Source organism: Equus asinus, chromosome 2, assembly GCF_041296235.1.
Source record: "Equus asinus isolate D_3611 breed Donkey chromosome 2, EquAss-T2T_v2, whole genome shotgun sequence".
Lineage (NCBI taxonomy): Eukaryota > Metazoa > Chordata > Mammalia > Perissodactyla > Equidae > Equus > Equus asinus.
Window position 1 is genome coordinate 16,849,026 of NC_091791.1, and position 20,636 is coordinate 16,869,661.

At 34.2% G+C, this 20,636-nt stretch overlaps 1 protein-coding gene across 2 annotated transcripts in view; it reads right to left on the reverse strand.

The window, feature by feature from the left end:
* The window catches only part of ATRNL1 (attractin like 1), a 737,371-nt gene that overhangs the window by 632,574 nt on the left and 84,161 nt on the right, over positions 1-20,636 (reverse strand). For both annotated transcript variants that reach the window (XM_014849275.3, XM_070482616.1), the window contains exon 9: positions 703-886. In XM_014849275.3, the coding sequence (XP_014704761.2) occupies positions 703-886 (184 nt within the window). The remainder of the gene's footprint in view (positions 1-702; positions 887-20,636) is intronic.

The window sequence follows — 20,636 nt, forward strand, 5'->3', positions numbered from 1 at the left end:
AAAATATCCTCAAATTACCAAGTGCCAGTGGGAATATGAAGAAACAGGGACTCAATCCTTGCTGGTGGAAGTATATATTACTGAAGTGACTTGAAGAGCAATTAGACAACACACAGTAAGGCTGAGGATGTGAATATGCTCAGACACAGCAACTTCACTTTTAAGTACATACCCTAGAAAAACTCTTGGATATGTGCATGAGAAGACCAGTACAAGATGTACAATGTAGCATTGTCTATAACAACAAAAAGAAAAATCTATCTAAATGCCACAAGCTTTGCATTTCACAAGAGACTGGATGATGAAACTGAAGAAAGGCTTTTAAAATTAACAAATGACAACAAAATGTGAGTATAGAAAAACAAATCCCAGGACATAGAATATCAAAGCTCAAATTCTGGTTTATTGGTAAGCAAAATTGCTCATCTGAATTAAACATGATATCAGCATTTATAAGTAATGCATAGAGAGTTAAGTATATCTACAGGATCAGAAACGATTTTAAAGTCGATCATTTACAGTAATGATGGCTACCTAGAAAATGTATTGTTTTGTGCCTTTGCTACATAATAGAATATCATCAGTTGAAACAAAGATGTGAAAAGGCCAAGAATGTCTCACTGAAAATATTTAATAAATACCACAAATATAGAACATAATAGTGACAAATTTTCTCATCATACTTCTGCCCAATCTACTCACCAAGTCTTAGTGTTAACTTCGTATTTATAAAGATCATCTACCAATCCATATTTATTGCCTGGTAATGCTTTATAGCCTCCATGAACATAAATGGACTTTGTTATTTCATCATACACACTGGTGTGGCCATATCCACCTTGAACAATAGCTCCTTTAGTTTCTGGAACAAGCCAAGTGTTTGATGCTGTAAGAAAAAGAAGATAAACCATGAACGAACCTCAAGTAGTATTAAAAAATATAACTAATAAATCACCAAACTACCAACAAGGTAATTCTAACACCACATTTTTATGAGTAAAGTATACCTAATATTCATTTAATCAAGAAACAATTATTAAATATGTGCTAGTTACTATGTCCGGTGCTAGGGTTAACGTTGAGTAAGACAGGTCTTTCTTTAGATTAATAAATTAAACACTGAAAATGCCAAATATTTGTATGTACAAGAGAAAAAAGAAAATTTGATTCTCACATACATTTCTGTATTTGTAAATAACCCTGGAAAAAAGTTTTAACAAATAACTTATGAGAGCCTACTATGTGACAGGCTCTGAGTCAGTCACTGATACTACAAAGGTTAAAAAAGATGTGATCCCTGCCCCTAACAATTTTTAGAACGGTGCTGATCTTTTATCTCTCAGTTATGAGTCCCACAGAGAATACTTTGTATTGCTGGTGAAAACCTAAAAACTAAATTTCCAAGACTCCCTTGGCAGTTGTGTTACCGTTAGTTTCCATCAAAGGGTGTACTGGTAAGAAATTAGAAGGCAAAAGGAAGAAAGACACTGTGCTTCATCTCTAGCAGCAGGAACAGGCAGGTGGCTACAGTAGGTAGCAGCAGGGTGGCTCCTGCTCAGTGATAGCAGTGGCCCCTACAGTAAGTAACTCAATGGCAAATGTGGTCATAGGCTCCAGCCTGGGTCTGTAGCAGCCTCCAGATTTCTGAGTGATGCCCTCATTTCAGTGTCTCTAGCACTTTTGTAGTTAACTTCCTGTATTAAATCCTATTCTGCTTGATCTATCTAGAAGGAACTCTTATTTCCTACTACAAATTTACGAATACAAGCACCAATCACATGCAAGGCATGCTTTTAAGAATATGCAGATAAAAAACATAGATCCTTGGCCTTACAAAATTTAGATTATAAAGAGCAACTATATAGAAATCTGTCATTAGTCTTTAAATATCCACCCAGACCACACCTCCATCTTCCTTCTAATTCGTCACCTAAACTCTGGCATCCTAGAGAGCTCATTGAAAATACTCAAGTCAAGTAATAGAAAATAAAGCTGATGCTTAAAAATTCTTCACATTTACACAGTTCTAAAGTGAAGAAAGTGATACCTCAATGGTCATAAAATATAGAAGTATCATAAAGGAGTCATTAAAGCCAATTTTACATTGAGAAAACTAAATATGTGTGAAGAAATTTCAGAGAATTCTTGTAACTAATGGACGTTACATTTTAGAGGTAATTTCCAAAGAATGAAGTTAATAACTTATCAGAAATAATTTGATTAATATTTTTAACCACCTATGAAAACTACATATATAGCCAAACTGAATGTTTTTCATGTTTTTATTCATTCTCTTAATAAAGAAAGATAAAATGTTTCTTACCAAAAAATGTTGTAGTAATAAAGAGGTGTATAACGTAAAAGTGAACATTACCTCAGCCCACTATCCAGAGGTATTTTGCACAATTTGTTATGTTCAAACTATAGTTCTGAATATTTCATTACACGTATACAAAACACATGTAAATGATCTACATGTACATACATACCTATAAATACTTGTACAAAAAAATCACACTATTTTACTATTTTTTCACTTAACAAAATATTTGGGGCACATTCCATGTCCCATTTGTCATTTTTTAACAGCTAAATTCAATTGTACTGATGGTACATAACTTACTTAAATAACTCTACATTGTGAATCATTTGGGTTTCAATTTGTTCTTAAAAACAATGCAAGAAACAACCTTGCGATCAGAAGTAGCATCATTATCTAACAGAGCATATACTATGTCTCAGGAAGTACCTCATTATTTCATTTAGTAATAACCCTTTGAAAGGTTACTATTGCCATCCCGTCTTTACAGCTGAGGAAACTGAGAGTTAGAAAAATTAAGTAACCCATCAAAAGTTTACAAGTTAATAAGAGGGACAAGATGATGTAGACTAATTTCTCCCTCTCCTCACCACTAAATACAATAACAGACCCTGGAAATAGTCTAAGAGACAACCAAAGGAGAAATCTGAAAGGTGTAAAGAGAAAGACAGACTGGTTAGGGACTCCAGGACCAGAGGATGGGTGTCTCATGATCCTCCACCCAACAGAAGAGGGCTACTTAGGTCCAGCATTTCTCAACCTCCAACCTAGCAATGAAACGCAACTCAGGTAGGCTTATTCCTCCCTCAAATTGAACAAGAGTCCCTTGGACAACCTTAAATGATCCTAGCAGCACCAGCAAGAGGGATCCACCAAACACTGCTTACAACAAGCAGAGAGGGGAAGAGGAACTCTTCCCCACCAGGCCTGAGACTGGAAAGGGAGATCTCACCACAAGACCTGAATGCTAAACCTAAACAGAGTGACTGCCTACTAAAATAGAAGATTAAATAGGATGCAAAGACTCCTGATATAAGAGCCAAAATATCCAGGATACAATAAAAAATTACTTGTCATATGGAGAACCAGTAAAATCACAACTTTAGTGAGGAAAGACAATCAAGTGACACTAACACTGAGATGTTGAAATTATCTGACAAAAATTTTAAAGTAGCCATGATAAAAATATCCAAAAAGCGATTACATGTTCCCTTGAAACAAATCTCACCAAAAAAAAAAAAAGAAAGAAAGAAATTTGAAAAAAAACAAACCCAGAAAAATACAGTAACAAATAAAAACTGAATGGACAGGCTCAATAGTAGAGTGGAGCTGATCAAGGACAGAATAGTAAACTTGAGGACAGATCAATAAAATTTACCCAATCTGAACAACAGAGAAAACGGGCTGAAAAAAAGTCAACAGAGTCTTGGGACAATTAATATTGATCCAACATTTATATCATTGGAGTCCCAGAATAAGAGGAAAAAGAGAATGGGACTGAAAGAGTATTTAGAGAAATGACGGCTGAAAACATCCAAATTTTAAATAAGACATAAACATACAGATTCAAAAAGCTGAGAGAAGTCCAAATAGAATAAATTCAGAGAAATTCATGCCAAGACACATCATAAGTAAACTTCTAAAAACTAAAGACAAAGAAAAAAGATCTTGAAAACAGCTGGAGAGAAATGATACATTACCCACAGGGGAATGTGAATTTGAATAACAGTGGATTTCTCCTCTGGAACTATAAAGGTCTGAAGGAAGTAGCACAACATTTTTCAAATGCTGGGAAAAAAAGAACTGTCAGGTCTGAATTCTACTTCTGGCAAAACTATCCTTCAGGAATTAAGGGGGAACAAAGACTCTCAGATGAAAAAGAAACAAGGCTTTGAATTTAGTGGCCCTCTCCTTAAAGAATGGCTAAAGGAAATTCTTCAAACAGAAATTAAATGGTAAAAGAAGGAGTTTTGGAGCATGAGCAAAGAACAACAAATAGAGAAGAAATATGACTATGTAGAATAGACTATCCTTGCCCTCTGTGAGGCTTATAAATCATATTTGATGAAGGAAACAAAAATTCTAATCATTTAATACTCAAGACAATGATATTTAAAAGTGGGGAATGTGAGGGGATGTAAACGAAAGAAAGGTTTCCACACTTGATTTGAAGTGGTAAAATGTTGATACTAATAGACAGTAAGAACCAGAGCAACCTCTAAGAAAACTATACAAAGAGATACACTCAAGAAAATTATAAATAAATCAAGATGGAATTCTAAAAACTGTTCAAGGAATCCAGAAGAAGCAAGTAAAGAGAAACAGAAGCACAAGAAACAGGAAACAAACAGAAAACAATAATAAAATAGCAGACTCAGGCACTAACATATCAAAATTCCTTAAATGCAAATGGCTCATTTATATAACATTTTTGAAATGACAAAATTATAGAAATGGAGAATAGATCAGTGATTGTCGAGGGCTAGAGATGAGAGAGGAGTGAGGGAAGAAGGAAGGTGGGTGTGGTTTAAAAGAGCAAAGAGAAGGATCCTTGTGATAGAACTATTCTGTATCTTGACTGTGGTGGTAGATACACAAAACAATATGTGACAAAACTGCACAAAGCTAAATACATACATGCAGGCACACATACACACACATGCATACACAAATGGGTACAAATGAATCTGGAGAAATCTGAATAAGATTAATGGATTGTGTCAATGTCAACATCAAGGTTGTGATATTGAACTGTATTTTTACAAGATGTTACCACTGAGGAAAACTGCATAAATGTACACAGGATCACTCTGTTATTTCTCACAAGTGTATGCAAATCTTAATTTGACTTTCAAAATTAAAAGTTTAATTAAAAAATACATATATTTACCTTACTAGTAATGGGCAGTTCCTCATGAAATACAAAACTTGATTCAACTACTTGTCAAACATTAAAAAAATTAAAAGTGTAAGAGATGTGACACAGTTGTAATACCAAAGTATGCACTCTTAAATACTACAGCAGTATTTCTCAAGGTTTGGTCACTAGCAATTCAATCAAGGAACCCAAAGGTGATATGGTAGTTTGAGATAAAAAAATCAAGAAAATAATTTTGCTCACATACAGGTGATAAACTTGAAAAGTAAAATTAACTACTATTTACCTTCTTGTTATATTATTTTTGAATTGGAAATGTGCACATACTACAAGGAATCGGTTTGCCTCTGTAAAAATTCAAGGTAACAAAATATTGGCCATCTTGGAAAAAGTATTTTCTTATCATTTATATGTTATTATTTGTATATGCATGAATTTCGTTTTTAATTTGACAAATTGCTCTATCATATTCCCAATTTATAAAAAGTGAATCACTGATTCAAAAGTAATTCATTAAAGAGAAAAGATAGTGATGAAAACAGATACATGAATATAAAAAAACTCAGGATAATACTGTAAAAGTCAAAAGGAAAAATGACTCAAATATAACAAGAGTTCTTTATTAGGCCATGATGGAGTAATTTAGAGCATTTAATTACCTGCCATAAACAACTTAAAAGCCAGAAAAAAATATGAAAAATGATACTGGATAGCAAGCAGCATAGGACTGTGATCCAATGTCAGCACAGGACTGTGATTCAAAAGAAAAAGGAAACAAGATGAGCCCTATGATTGCCAGAGCATACTGCTGGGGGGCAATGCCTGGCTACTGAACAAAACAGCAGAGACTGCAAACAGATTCTGGTGACCTAACTGGCTTAAGAAAAGAAAAATCTGAGTTTGAGAAAACCAAACCAGCTAGAATTTGTAGGAGATAATGCCAGAGATGAGGTAACTGCACACAGAGAAAGCTCAAGAGATCCGCAGAAAGTTTCCCTCAAGTCTTTAGCTGAGTATTGATCTGCATGTGCATAAAAGAAAGCTACTTGAGGTCATGGAAAGAACCACCAAAAAACTAATAGGCTGAATAACTCTTGCATATCACACAGGGTTAGGAATAGTTTGTGCTCCAAGCAGCCATAGAAGAAAGACCTCATACTCCAGGAGGCATTAGGTCAAATCCTGAAAAGGGCTGTAGTATGGGAACAAATTAGCCATAAACTAAAAGTTGCTCTAGATCCACTCTAACAAATCTCAGGAGCAATCACCCAAAATGTTTAAACTGGTACAAGGTAACTTGACTGCATGTCAGTATAAAATCCAACACTCTTTAAAGGGATACAACAAAATCCAGCACCCAACAAAGTAAAAACACACAATATTCAAAATGCGTTTAAAAATTAACAAGAATAGAGGGCAAAGAAAATATGACCTATAAGAAGAAGAAAAATCACTCAATAGAAAGAGATCCAGAAATAACACAGAAGATAGAATTAGAAGAAAAGAATGCATTAAAAAGATATTTTAAATATCTTCGATAATGTTACAGAAAATATGAACATGATAAGAGAAAAATGGAAGATAAAAAAGACTCAAACAGAACTCCTGGAAATGAAAAATACATTGAATAGAATTAACACAAGATTAGACACTACAGGAGAAAAGAACAGTGAACCTAAGATTTGGAAATAGAAACCATCCAAAATGAAGCACACAAACAAACAAAAAATACCTGAGAAACAATGAGTAGAGTAGCAGGAATCTGTATTAAAATATCAAACAATGTAATCTAGTGGGATAAGAGTTCCAGAAATGTGGCAGTGGTAGGGTAGACAGAACCAATGTTTGAAGAAATAGTTTCTCAAATTTAACAAACTCTATAAATCCACTCAAGCAAGATCAACGGAAAACAAGAAGAAAAAAAATAAAGAAATAAGGAAACCCATGCTAATGAAGAGTATGAAGTGATAAAGACAAACAAGCAGAAGAACAAAAATAAGAATGACAGCTGACTTCTCATGAGAAACCATGCAAGTCAGAAGACAATGAAGTCACATTTTTAAACTCCTGGGAAGGGAAAAATCTGTCAACCTAGAATTTTACACCCAAAACAAAAAAATAACTATTGAAGTAGAATTCTACACCAAGCAAAATATTTTCCAAAAGTGAAAGAGAAACAAAACTTTCTTCAGACCAAAAATAAAGCAGAAAGAATGTATTATTCCAGACTTGCCCTACAAGAGATGACAAAGAAAGTTCTTTGAGCTGAATGAAAATGATAGTTGACACCAGATAGAAGCTGGACTTACATAGATGAATGAAGAGTACAGGAAATTATTGATACGTGGGTAAATATATAAGGCATCATTTCTCATTTTCTCTCAATAAAATGATGACTTACTGTTGAAAACAAAAAACTATAAGAATTTATTATGGTGTTTATAACATATGAGATATGATATTAGTTGCAAAGGAAAAAGAAAGAAATGCAGGTACACTATTCTGAGGTTCTGACACTGCATGCAATGTGGTAGAACATTATTGAAAGGTAGAAACTGATTAGCTAAAGATGCGTATTGTAAACACTAGAGTAAGCTCTACAAGAATTTTTTTGAAATGCATAATTAATAAATGAATAGTCTACAGATTCAAGAAGGTGAGCAAACCACACACAGGATAAATTCCCAAAAATTCACACCCAAGCACATCACAATAAAATTTCTGAAAACTCAAGATGAATAAAATAACTCAGAAGCAGCTAGAGAAAAACTAAAAATTAGCTACAGGGGAACAACAGTTCAAGTACTGTTATGTTATCCTAAGAAACCATGGAAGCCAGAAGGAAGTGTCCCAACACTTTTTAAAGTGCTGAAAATAACTATAATTCAGAATTCTACACCTAGCAAAAACATTCATCAGGGATGAATGTGAAATAAAGAAATTCTCAGATGTAGAAAAACTAACATAATCCCTAGCCAGCAGACCTGCTCTAAAAGAAATGCTAAAAGAAGCTCTTCAGACAAAAGGGAAACAATAACAGCAGGAAACCTGGAGGGAAGGAGGACAATTTATGGGGACCTAACAATTCTAATCATGTCAACACCTAATAACAGAACATCTAAATGTATTAAGCAAAAATTGATAGAACTGAAAAATCAAATAGATAAATCCACAATCATAACTGGAGCTTTCTATACTAGTCTTTTGGTAACTAAGGAAAATATTAAACAGAATATCAGCAAGGATCTAGAAGACTTGAATAACTCCATCAGCCATAACATAATTGGCCTTTATAGAATACCCCAACCAACTACAGCAGAATATACATCCTTTTCAAATTCACATTTCACATTCATCAAGACAGACCATATTCTGGGTCAGAAAATAAGACTCACAAAATTTTTTAATCAAAAAAAATAGTCGCCGACAATAATAGAATTAAATAAGAAATAATGACAAGAAAGATATTTTTTAAAATCGTCACATATTTGGATTAAATTAAATACTACTAAACAACTCAGGAGCCAAAGACAAAGTCACAAAGAAAATTAGAAAAATACAACATTTCAAATTGTGTGGGATACAGCTAAAACAGTGCTTAAATCAGCCATTCACAAGGGTGGTTCCCTGACAGCAGCACTTGGCATTACCTGGAAACTTTTTAAAAATGAAAATTCCCTGGCACCGATCCTGACATAATGAATTAAAAAATCAGGGATTAGAGGGGCTGGCCCCGCAGCCGAGTCATTAAGTTCGTGCACTCCACTGCAGGCGGCCCAGTGTTTCGTTGGTTCGGGTCCTGGGCAGGCACATGGCACTGCTCATCAAACCACACTGAGGCAGCATCCCACATGCCACAACTGGAAGGACCCACAACGAAGAATATACAACTATGCACCGGGGGGCTTTGGGGAGAAAAAGGGAAAAATAAAATCTTTAAAAAAAAAAAATCAGGGATTAGTGCACAGCAATCTATTTTAACAACCCTCCAGGTGATTCCCATGCATACCAAAGTTTGAGAACTATTGGCTTAGAAGGAAATTAATAATAACAAATACTTTAAAAAAAAAAAAAAGAAGAAGAAGAAAAGATGAGCCAGTCCTGATGGCCTAGTGGTTAAAGTTTGGCGCACTCATGGCTTTGGTGGCCTGAGTTTAGTTCCCAGTCGCAGAACCACACCAATTGTCTGTCAGTAGCCATGTTGTGGCGGCGGCTCACATAGAAGAACTAGAAGGACTAACAACTAGAATATGCAACTATGTACTGGGGCTCTGGAGGGGAAAACAAAAACTTTAAAAAACAAAGAAGATAAAGGTCTCAATCTCAATTCAATGATCTATTCTTCCATGTTCAGAAATTAGTAAAACAAGAACAAATAAAACCCAAAGAAGGAAAGAATTTAACAAATAAAGCATTAATCAATAAAACAGAAAATAGGGAACAAAAACTGGTTATTTGAAAAGATCAATAAAATTAATTAGCCCATTAATCTCTAGTCAGACTGACAAGAAAAAGAGAGAGGACACAAATAACTCATCAGATAAGAGGAGACACAACAGATATCACAAACATTAAAAAGAATAATAAGGGAATATAATGAACAACTTTATGCCAATAAATTTAACGTCTTAAATGATATGGACAAATTCCTTAAAAACACAAACTACCAAAGCTCATTCAAAAACAAATGCATAATTTGAATATCCCTAACATTTATTAAAGAAAATAAATGCAATAGTCAAAAATCTTTCCTGCAAAGAAAGCCCCTGGACCAGACAGTTTCACTGGTGAAACTCTACCAAACATTTTAAAAAGGAATAATACTAATTCTACACAAACTCTTACAGAAAATAGAATAGGATGAAACTCTCCCCAAATCATTTTACCATTACCCAGATTGCAAAACCAAACAAAGACATTACAAGAAAAGAAAACTATAGTCCATATTTCTTTTGACCATAAACATAAAAATTTTAATAACATTTTAGCAAATCAATTCCACAATATATTAAAAGGATACTACATCATGACCAAATAGGGTTTATCTAAGAATGGTATAGTGGTTTAACATCTGAAAATCAATGTCAGTCACCATATTAAGAAACCAAAAAAAGCTAAAAGAACAAATGATATCAATAGATGCAGAAAAACTATTTGATGAAATTTAACATCATTCAAGAAAAAAACTCTTAGCAAACAAGGAATAAAAGTGAATATCCTCAACTTAATAAAAGGCATCTAAAAACCATACCACTAATGTAGTAATTAATCAAAAGATCGGAGACTTCTCTCCTAAAGTAAGAAAAAAAGGCAGGAAAGTCTGCTCTCACTACTTCTACTCAGTATTATACCAGAGATCCTACCACTGCAATAATACAAAGAAAATAAGTAACTTATACAGATTGAAAAGGAAGAACATTTATTAGCATGAGCATAGCACATAGAAAATAAGAAGGAATCTACCAAAAAGCTACAAGGATTAGTAAGTGTGTTTAGCAAAAAGCTACAAGGATTAGTAAGTGTGTTTAGCAAAGTTGCAGGATACCAGTTCAATATTAAAAATCAATTGTTTTTCTATATATTAGCAATCAATGATTGTAAATTGAAATTTTAAAATGCTGTTTCCCAGCAAATGTGATAACCACTACACTACAGAAATACCCACAAAAGTCCATTTACAATTACATAAGAAATACGAAACACTTAGGAATAAATTTAGCAAACTATACATAATATCAGTACACTGAAAACTACAAAACACTGCTGAAAAAGTTGAAGACCTAAATAAATGCTGAGGGGCCAGCCCCCTACCCGAGTGGTTAAGTTCACATGCTCCACTTCAGCAGCCCAAGGTTTCGCAGGTTCAGATCCTGGGCACAGACATGGCACTGCTCATCAAGCCATGCTGAGGTGACATCCCACATAGCACAACCATAAGGACCTACAATTAGAATGTACAACTATGCACTGGGGGGCTTTGGGGAGAAGAAGAAGGAAAAAAAGAAGATTGGCAACAGGTGTTAGCTCAGGTGCCAATCTTTAAAAAGAAAAGCTAAAATACACCATGTCCATGAGTTAGAAGAGTCAATATTGTTAAGGATTCAACTTTCCTCTCTACATATGTAATACAACCCCAATTAAAATCCCTAGAGGCTTTTTATTTTTAAAGAAATTGGCAAGCTGATTCTAAATTTTATATTGGCAATGTGAAGAACCAAGAATAGTCCAAAAATTTTTTAAAATAGAAAAAATGATGGAGGACTTACACTGCCTGATTTATAAAGCTACAGTAATCAACAGAGAGTGGCATTGGAGTAAGCATAATATACATCAATTGACCAGAATTGAGTCCAAAGATTGATTCATACGTAGATGGTCAAGTGACTTTTCAACACATGTACTAAAGAAATTCAATGAGGAAAGGAAAATCTTTTCAACAAATGTTGCTGGAACAAGTGGATGTTTATTTTTTTAAAAAAATCTCAGCCCTTGGGGCCAGCCCAGTGGTATAGTGGTTAAGTTTGCACACTCTGCTTCGGTGGCCCGGAGTTCACAGGTTGGGATCCCGGGTGTGGACCTACACACAGCTCATCAGGCCATGCTGTGGTGGCATCCCACATACAAAATAGAGAAAGAGTGGCAGGGATGTTAGCTCAGGAACAATCTTCCTCATGCACAAAGAGGAAGATTGGCACTGTTGCCAATCTTCTTTACACACGCAAAAAAACTCAGCCCTTACTTCACACCATATATGAAAATTAACTCAAATGGATGACAGATCTGAGCATAAGAGCCCAAAGTATACAACACCTAGTAGAACACATAACAGAGAAACCTTTGTAACCTTGAGCTTGACAAAGATCTCTTAGTAGAAACAAAAACCACACATCATGAAAAATTGAGAAATTGTATTTCATCAAAACTAAAACCCTCTGCTTTTTAGAAGACACTGTGAAGAGATGAAAAGGTGCCCCACAACTGGGAGAAATTATTTGCAAAACATATACCAAATAAAGAACTTATATCCAAAATATATAAAGAACTTATAACTCCGTAAGTCAATGATCCAATTTTCAAAATTAACAAAAAGTATGAACATACATCACCAAAAATATACAAATGGCAAATACTGAAATACAAAGGTATTCAATATCATTAGTCATCAGGGAAATTCAAATAAAAACCATAATAAGGTATCCCTACATTCCCAGTAGAATAACTAAAATTAAAAGACTAACAATATCAAGTGTTGGTGAGGATGTGAAATAATCGGAATCCTCATACACTGCTGGTGGGTTGCAAATAGTAGTACCGCTTTGGTAAACAGTATGGAAGTTTCTTATATAGTTAAACATATAATTAGCAAATAACCCAATAATCCCACTCTTCAATACCTACACAACAGAAAACGTATGCCAACAAATAATCATAACAGCTTTATTCAAAAGACCTAAAACCTGGACCCAAATGTCCACTAACTGGTGAATGCATAAACAAATTGTTTTATTGATACAATGGAATACCACTCAAGAATAAAAAGAAGCAAACTACTAATATAGGCAAAAATGAATCTCAAAATTATTATGCTAAGTGATAGAAGCAACACAGAGAGACCACATAGTGTATGATTCCTTTATATGAAATTTGAAATATGACAGAAAACAGATCAGTGGTTTCCTAGGGCTAGAGGATCACAAGAGATTGCTTGCAAAGGGGCATAAGCAAAGTTTTTGCAGTAATGTAAACGTTCTATATCTTGATTAAGGTGGTACTTACACAGCTGGATCCACTTGTTAAAGATCATCAAGCTGTACTCTTAAAATTGGTGTTTTTACACAGACACACACATACGTGCTGGTGACAAGTAAATCTGCTTCTCTCAGGCTTCCTCAACCTAGTATATGGCATCTCCATTCTTCTAGTTGATCAAACATCTTAGAGACATCCTTCACTCCTTTCCCTCACATTTCACATGATTTGTCAGCAATTCCTGTTGTCTCCACTTTCCAAACAAATCCAGAATCCAACTATTTCTCACCACTTCCCTTGCTAACACACTATTCCAAGACAATATCATTATTCATCTGAATGATTGATCACTGAAAATGCACAATAAGGAGAAATGATTTTTATTTAATTTAGTGATTTGTAATACAAACTGACAAAGATATCTTGGGATCACTACTAATAAAGCATCAATTATTTGTATCACTCCCCCCTATAGTGCCAACAGGAATTTTACGCCAAGTAAGATCCAGCCTGCATGCATGCTTCCCTTACTCCACGCCCACACTCGAACCATACTAAAAGCCAAGCCAATCTCCTTTTCCTGCACTCTCAAGCCATTTTCAGACCTGCTTGGGAGCCTGCCTTGCTCTCCTCAGAAAGCCTCATTCTGTGAATAAGAAGCTTTTCATACTTTCTTGGTCTGTGTGTGCACCATCAGTCTCAACATCCAAACCAAATTTTGTGTGGAGCAGCCCACTCTGTGGGATGACCACAATAGCCTTTATGAGAAAAGCAGCAAAAACGTTACTAAAGTTCACTATATATGAATATTAAAAGATCAATATTCTAGAAGAGTAACAAAGCTTCAGAATATATAAACCAAAAACTGATAGAATCATAAGGAAAAATTTACAAAATCAACATCATTATGGAAAATTTAATGTATCCTTTCCAGTAACTGGCAGAAGAAGCAGTCAAAATATCAGTAAGAATCTAAAAGATTTAAACAACACAAATAATTAACTAAACTCAATAAACAAATGTTATTATGCCATTTTGGAAAAAAAGTCTGGCACTTTCTTAAAAAGTTAAAGATAGATCTTCCTTCTGGCCCAGCTATTCTTAGATATTTAGACATGAGAAATAAAAACATATCTATAAGTTGACTTATACAAGAATATTCATAGCAGTTTTAGTCATAACAGTCCCAAACTGGAAAGAGCCCAGGTATTCATCAATAGGAGAACGGATAAACAATCTGCAGTATCTTCATACATTGGAATCGTACTCAACAACAAAAGAGGAACAAACTACTAATACACACAACATGTGTGAATCTCAGAAAAATCATGGTGAGTGAAAGAAGCCTTATTTTTAAAAAGGGTGCATAACGTATGATTCTATTTATGTGAAATTCTAGAATAAGAAAAACTATTAGATGACGAAAACAAATCCAGAAGCACGACAGGTATCAACTTGGAAGGGCCATAAAGGAACTGTCTCAGTTAATGGTAAATGTTCTATATCTTGATATGAGTTTAGACTACAGATGCATATTTTGTCAAAACTCATTGAATGGTACACTTAAGATTTGTGCATTTCAGTGTATGTAACTTTTACATTAAAAACATGAGTATAGGGGCCAGCCCCGTGGCTGAGGGATTAAGTTCAAGCGCTCCTCTGTAGCGGCCCAGGGTTTTGGTGGTTCAGATTCTGGGCGCGGACATGGCACCGCTCGTCAGGCCACGTTGAGACAGCATCCCACATGCCACAACTAGAAGGACCTGCAACTAAGATATACAACTATGTACCAAGGGGGATTTGGGGAGATAAAGCAGAAAAAAGAAAAAAAAAGATTGGCAACAGCTGTTAGCTCAGGTGCCAATGTTAAAAAAAAAAAAAGTGAGTATAGAACTCTAGTTAATAATAGGCATGCCATCGTGTTTAGAGGTCAAGCATACTGATGTCTGCAACTTTCTTCAAAATGCACAAAAAAACAGATTGACAGATGGGTAGAGAGATGGATATATAACACTGGTATGTGAAAAAGCAACAGGTTAATTGTAGAATATAAGTAGTGGGTCTATGAGAATTCATTGCAAAGTTCTTTCAACTTTTATGTATTTTTGAAAACTTTCATAATAATTTTGAAGGGGGAAGGCTATAGAATAGGTTCTCTGACTGTATACAACAACCTAGATATCAATAACAAAAAAGGAATAACTAGAAAACTCGAGGTTTGAACATTTTAAACTACACTTCTAAATAACCCATGAGTCGAAGAATAAATTAGTATGGAATTTTAAAAATATTTTGAACTAAATAACAATTAAAATACTACACACCAAATCATGTAGGATACAACTAGCGCTATGCTTACATTGTTGACATTACAGCTTTAAATACAGATATTTTTTAAAAGTAAATGTAGAAAACCTGAAAATGATGAATCAATATAAAGAGGGGGGAAAACCATAATAAATCAAAATAAAAGGAAGTCATAATAAAAATAAGAATTAATAAAACAGAAAAACGAATATAGAAAAAAACAATAACCCCAAAGTTGGTACCTTGAAAAGTATTAAGATTTATAATCTTCTGGAGAATCTGATCAAGAAAAAAAGTAAGAAGCCCCAAGCAGCCAATATAAAAGGGGATATGGTTATAAAATATTCTAAACTTCACTAAAAGTATATTATGAAAAACTTTAGGTCAATTCATTTGAAAATTTAGATAAAATAGACAAATTCTGGAAAAAAAAAATCAAATTACCAAATCTGACAAGAAGAGAAAAAACTTGAGTAGCCTTATAACTACCAAATAAATTGAACTTGTAATTTTAAAACCTTGTCACAAAGAAAACTCCAGACCCAGGTGGCTTCACTAACTTCTATCAAACATTTTTGGGAAAAGTAGTAAAAACTGAAAGTCTTCCAGACAACACAAAAAGAATTATACTCATATAACAGGCAGGAGGGCTAACAAAGCAGAAACTGTTACTTGAAAAGTTATCTACTCCAAAATCCTAAAGGTCTGCATTGTGATTCTCTAAAAAAAAAAAAAAATTTAACAATAATTATTTAATATCGGGAAGTATCCAGTGTTCAAATTTCTAATTATCTTATAAGCTTTTTTTTCAAAAGTTTGTTGGAATCAGGATCTAAATGAGAGGCACAGATTGTAGTTGTCCAATATGTCTATTAAATATCTTTTAATCTTTACATCCTCCATCCCTTTTTATTTTATTGTCAATAGTTTGCCCTTCAACATTTTTTGTCAATTCCTAGGATGAAGGCAAAGAAGCTGTACTTACTAAATGGCTACTGACCCAATAAAAGGAGGAGCTAACTAAACTTTAGATACCAAAATTATGAATCAAAAGCAACGATGGGCTGAAGCTACTTTAACAATAAATGTCAAGTCCTTCCCTGAGATTCCAACGTTAAGTAGACAAGTACAGGATGAAGTGTACCTTGCTTCACAACACCTCTATAAAAAAACCAACAAACTAAGTAAGAAGTTTTGCTGTCTAAAGACAACTAAGGTTAACTATAAGTCAACATAATAATATTAGTATAAAATATAAATCTAGGTTCCATTAAAAATATTAATAAAATATGTTCAAAACAAGGGAAAGTAACGGTCTCACATTAGGTAACATACCACACTCTGTTAAGCTCTGTTAAGTTTGAATGTGTCATTACAAAGTATAGTTTGTCCGGAGAGGTTGCTAAAGATGACAAAGGGTCAACTAAGACAATGTGCATCTTATATTTATACAATCCTGATTTTGTCATTCACTAGCTGGGTGATCATTGGCCAGCTGTGTGAGACATCTGTGCCTCATTTCCCTTATCTATAAAATGCGGTAAAAGGAGCATAAATACGCACGTTCACATGAAGAACTAAATGAGTTAATACGTGTAAAGTCCTTATGACACCACCTAGCACAGAGTGAGACCTCAGTAAATCTTAGCTGCTGCTGTTATTGTTATTAGAAAATATTCCTTAAATCATTAACATCTGTGTAATATAAGGCATTATCAAGAAGATATGAACGGAAAACTTGTTATATAAAGACTGAAGAAACTAGGGATGCTTGTCTAAAGAACAGAAGATAAGTGGAAAATAAGATATCTCAAAATATCTGTAGGGCCACTATGTAGAAGAATGACTAAATTGCATTGTACAGTTCTATTTAGTCACCAAGTACAAATTACAAGAAGAACATATTTTTTCTAAATATAAATAAAAATTTTTAAACATATAAAATAATAAAATGCCTGCCTTTTAAAGGACTAGTTCCCCATCAATGAAAAAATGTTAAGCAGGACAGAAAGACCAGAATTTTCTGAATCCTGAATGCACATCTACCAAAACTTTTTAACATAACCAATGCATATTTTCAAATATATTTATAATACTTATACAGCTTACACACATTTTTTAAAACATATGGTTTAATAATTTTACTTATCAAAACTAAAGTCTTTTACTGTGATATTTTCTGAAACATGAATAAATATAAAAACGTTTACAATCAACAGCAGCCTTTGTCACGCAGACCTGGCAAGTTATTAAAATGATGTTTTACTAATTACACTAAAATTGTTTCACTTTACCTAATTAGTCTTGAAAAGTTCTTCATAAAGGAAACTCGAGAGGAAATGCCACTGCTAATTTAAGCACAATAAAAGTTTGCATTTTATGATTCTTATTATTGGATTCTTTTTAAAACAGAGATTTCACTATTGAAAATTCCCAACTCTCACCACCTAATAATGTATCTGTTCTATAGTTCTATATTTTTAGATGCCAGTTTGCTGAAAAGCAATGTCCAATTTACACTTGAAATTCACCAGAGAATTTTGAAAAACAAGTGATGTTAAGAGCTGAAGAGAAGAGAAAGCCACATGGTGTCACTACACTTATAGAGGAAAAAAAATTACCTTCCTAAAAAAGTCATATCTAATGGTTGTTAAATCAAAAGGAAAAAAGTTAACATAAAATGACATTAATAATGGCTTCCCAACAACACCTCCCAAATTCTAAAGGCATGAAAAATACCAAAGCAAAACACTAATATTATACTAACCTTGAGACTCACATTGAGGTTCTTAGAAAGTTTATGAGGTATTGTTAACCTAAAGTAAAATAAATTTCCCTCAGGACTAACCCAGAGAGCTTTATGGTCCAAGTTAGTAAAACCATCCACCTAATTCCCCTCTGAGATTTATAGATTCCCTAAAAGCCATAATTCTAAGTATAGCAAGAGGACAAACAGACGTTTCCTTTATTGCCAGAGCAAGTTCACAGGAATTCTTATAATCTTCAGTTCAAATACATATCATATGCAGTATAAGCAAATATGAAAAAAAAAGACCATTTCCCCTAATCTATTTTTAGCACTTTATTTGGAAATAATTTCAAAGGTACAAACAAGCTGGAATAATACTCAAAGGAGTCCCATATACCCATTACTCAGATTCACTAGTTGTTAACATTTTCTCCCATTTGTTTTATGGTTAGTTCTCTCTCTCTCAAGTACACACACGCACACACCCCTACAATAATTGTACAAATCATTCCTATTACCCCTAATTATTTTGGTGCATATTTTAAGTACAAGGACTTTCTTTTTACATAACTGTATTATAGTTATCAACATCAAGAAATTTAGTATTCACCCAATGCTTTAATACACACATATATTTCAATTTGTGAATTGAGCCAATAATGTCCTTCATAGCATTTTTTTGTCCAGTATAGAATCCAGTCCGGGATCACTTAACCACATTCAGCTGTCATAGCCTTCTTTAATCTTGAACAACTTTTCAGCCTTTGTCTCTCATGACACTCATGTTTTTGAAGAATAAAGCTCTCCCTCCTTTTAAATAAAATGTTCCTAATCTGAAGTTTGGATGATATTGCTTTATGATCAGATTCAGGTATCCATTCCCAGTGAGAATACTATAAGCCAGGGGCTGGCAATCTACGTCCCATGGGTCAAATCTAGTCGGCTGCTCATTTTTGTAAATAAAGATTTACTGGCACACACGCATTTTCATTTATTTACATATTATCTACAGCTTGCTTTCAAATTTCCTTGGCAGAATTGAGTAGATCAAACAGAGACTGTATGATCTAAAAAGACTAAAATATTTACTATATAAATTTTTACAGAAAAAATTTTGCAGAACCCTAAGTAATGTCTCTTTCAGCAGGTACCATATCCAGAGGCACACAATGTCCAATTTCCCATGGTTTGTGATGTTAATTTTGATCACCCAGAGAAGGTACTGACAGATTTCTCCACTACATAGTCACTATTTTTCCCCTGCACCCTATAAACAATCTATGGGAAGGATAGCCAAATATCATGCACATCTCACCAAAAGTTTGTGCCCATCCTCACAGATTTAGCATCCATTGTTGATTCTTTTCCAAACCAATTTTTACTGATTGTTGCAAAAAGACGATTTTTCAACTCCAGTAATGCCTGTCAGCATTCTATGTAAGAAAGAGGCTTCCTTCTCATCTATTTATGTCTGTCAGCCTGTCCGTTATCTGTGTAAGCTTAAGGATTCCTATTTTTTCAATGGTTTATAACTTATTACTTTCCTAAATTATTTTGATGCTCAAATTGTCCCAGGTTTTACCAATGGGAGCCCCTTCAAGCTGACTCTTATGTTCTTTTGACACGACCCATCATTTTCTTGAGCACTTCCTTATTTAATAAAACAAGATGTACCAGGCCCATCTTCACTTTCCCTGCCACAGCCCTTGAATAGCCATTTCTCCAAGGAACCCTGCTTCCTTTTCATGGGAATGACATTGGCAACTACAGACGGGAATCTGAGTGATCAGTGTGCTCACTACTACTGCAGTGTCTTAGCTTAGGCCTTTCCAGAAGAATCTACAACTGTCTGTCTATCTACCTACCTACCTACCCAATCAAAGCTCACAGTGATATCTCCAATTCCAACCCATCCAGGAAGGATTCTTCCTTGCCTTCCCCATTTCAAATCTGCACCTCATATCTTCCACATTGAGAACTTTAGCTCCCAACATCAACATATTTACTCATTTTTTCAATCTAACAAAACACCTAAAATAATTTCAGAATTGCTCCACCAAAACATTCAAAAAACAAACCTAAAAGATTTGCTTCCAGTTCGTCCCCACATCCCCATCTAGATTAAGGGCAAACAGTCAAGTACTGTGTTAAAAAGTCACTTGGATTAGTTCTTTTCTCTCCCTTTCAGCACGATTGAGTTATTCATTTGAAATATGGTTGGATTCATTTGTCTCAGTTTGCATTGTTCTAGGGTCTACTTCTCTTCCCTTCCTTGTTGATTTAATTTTTTATATGTAGACAATCAATATGTTTCTAAACACACTATGCTTCTAAAAGTCCAAACTATTAAAAGAATGCAAACTCAGGGAAATATATTTTCATTTTCTTTCCTTTCCACATCCTTCTCCACTGCCCCTTGTAAGTAACCACCATCACTGTCCTCTGGTTTATCCTTCCAGTGATCATTTTTACTCTTATAATCAGGCATACGTGTATTTTCTGATTTCCCTTACTTTCTTACACAAAAAGTAATACATTATACACACGTTTTTCCACTTTACTTAGTCATTTAATATATGCCATATTTCACTCCATACGATTTCAGGGTTCTTCATTCTCTTCCACAAGTGCAT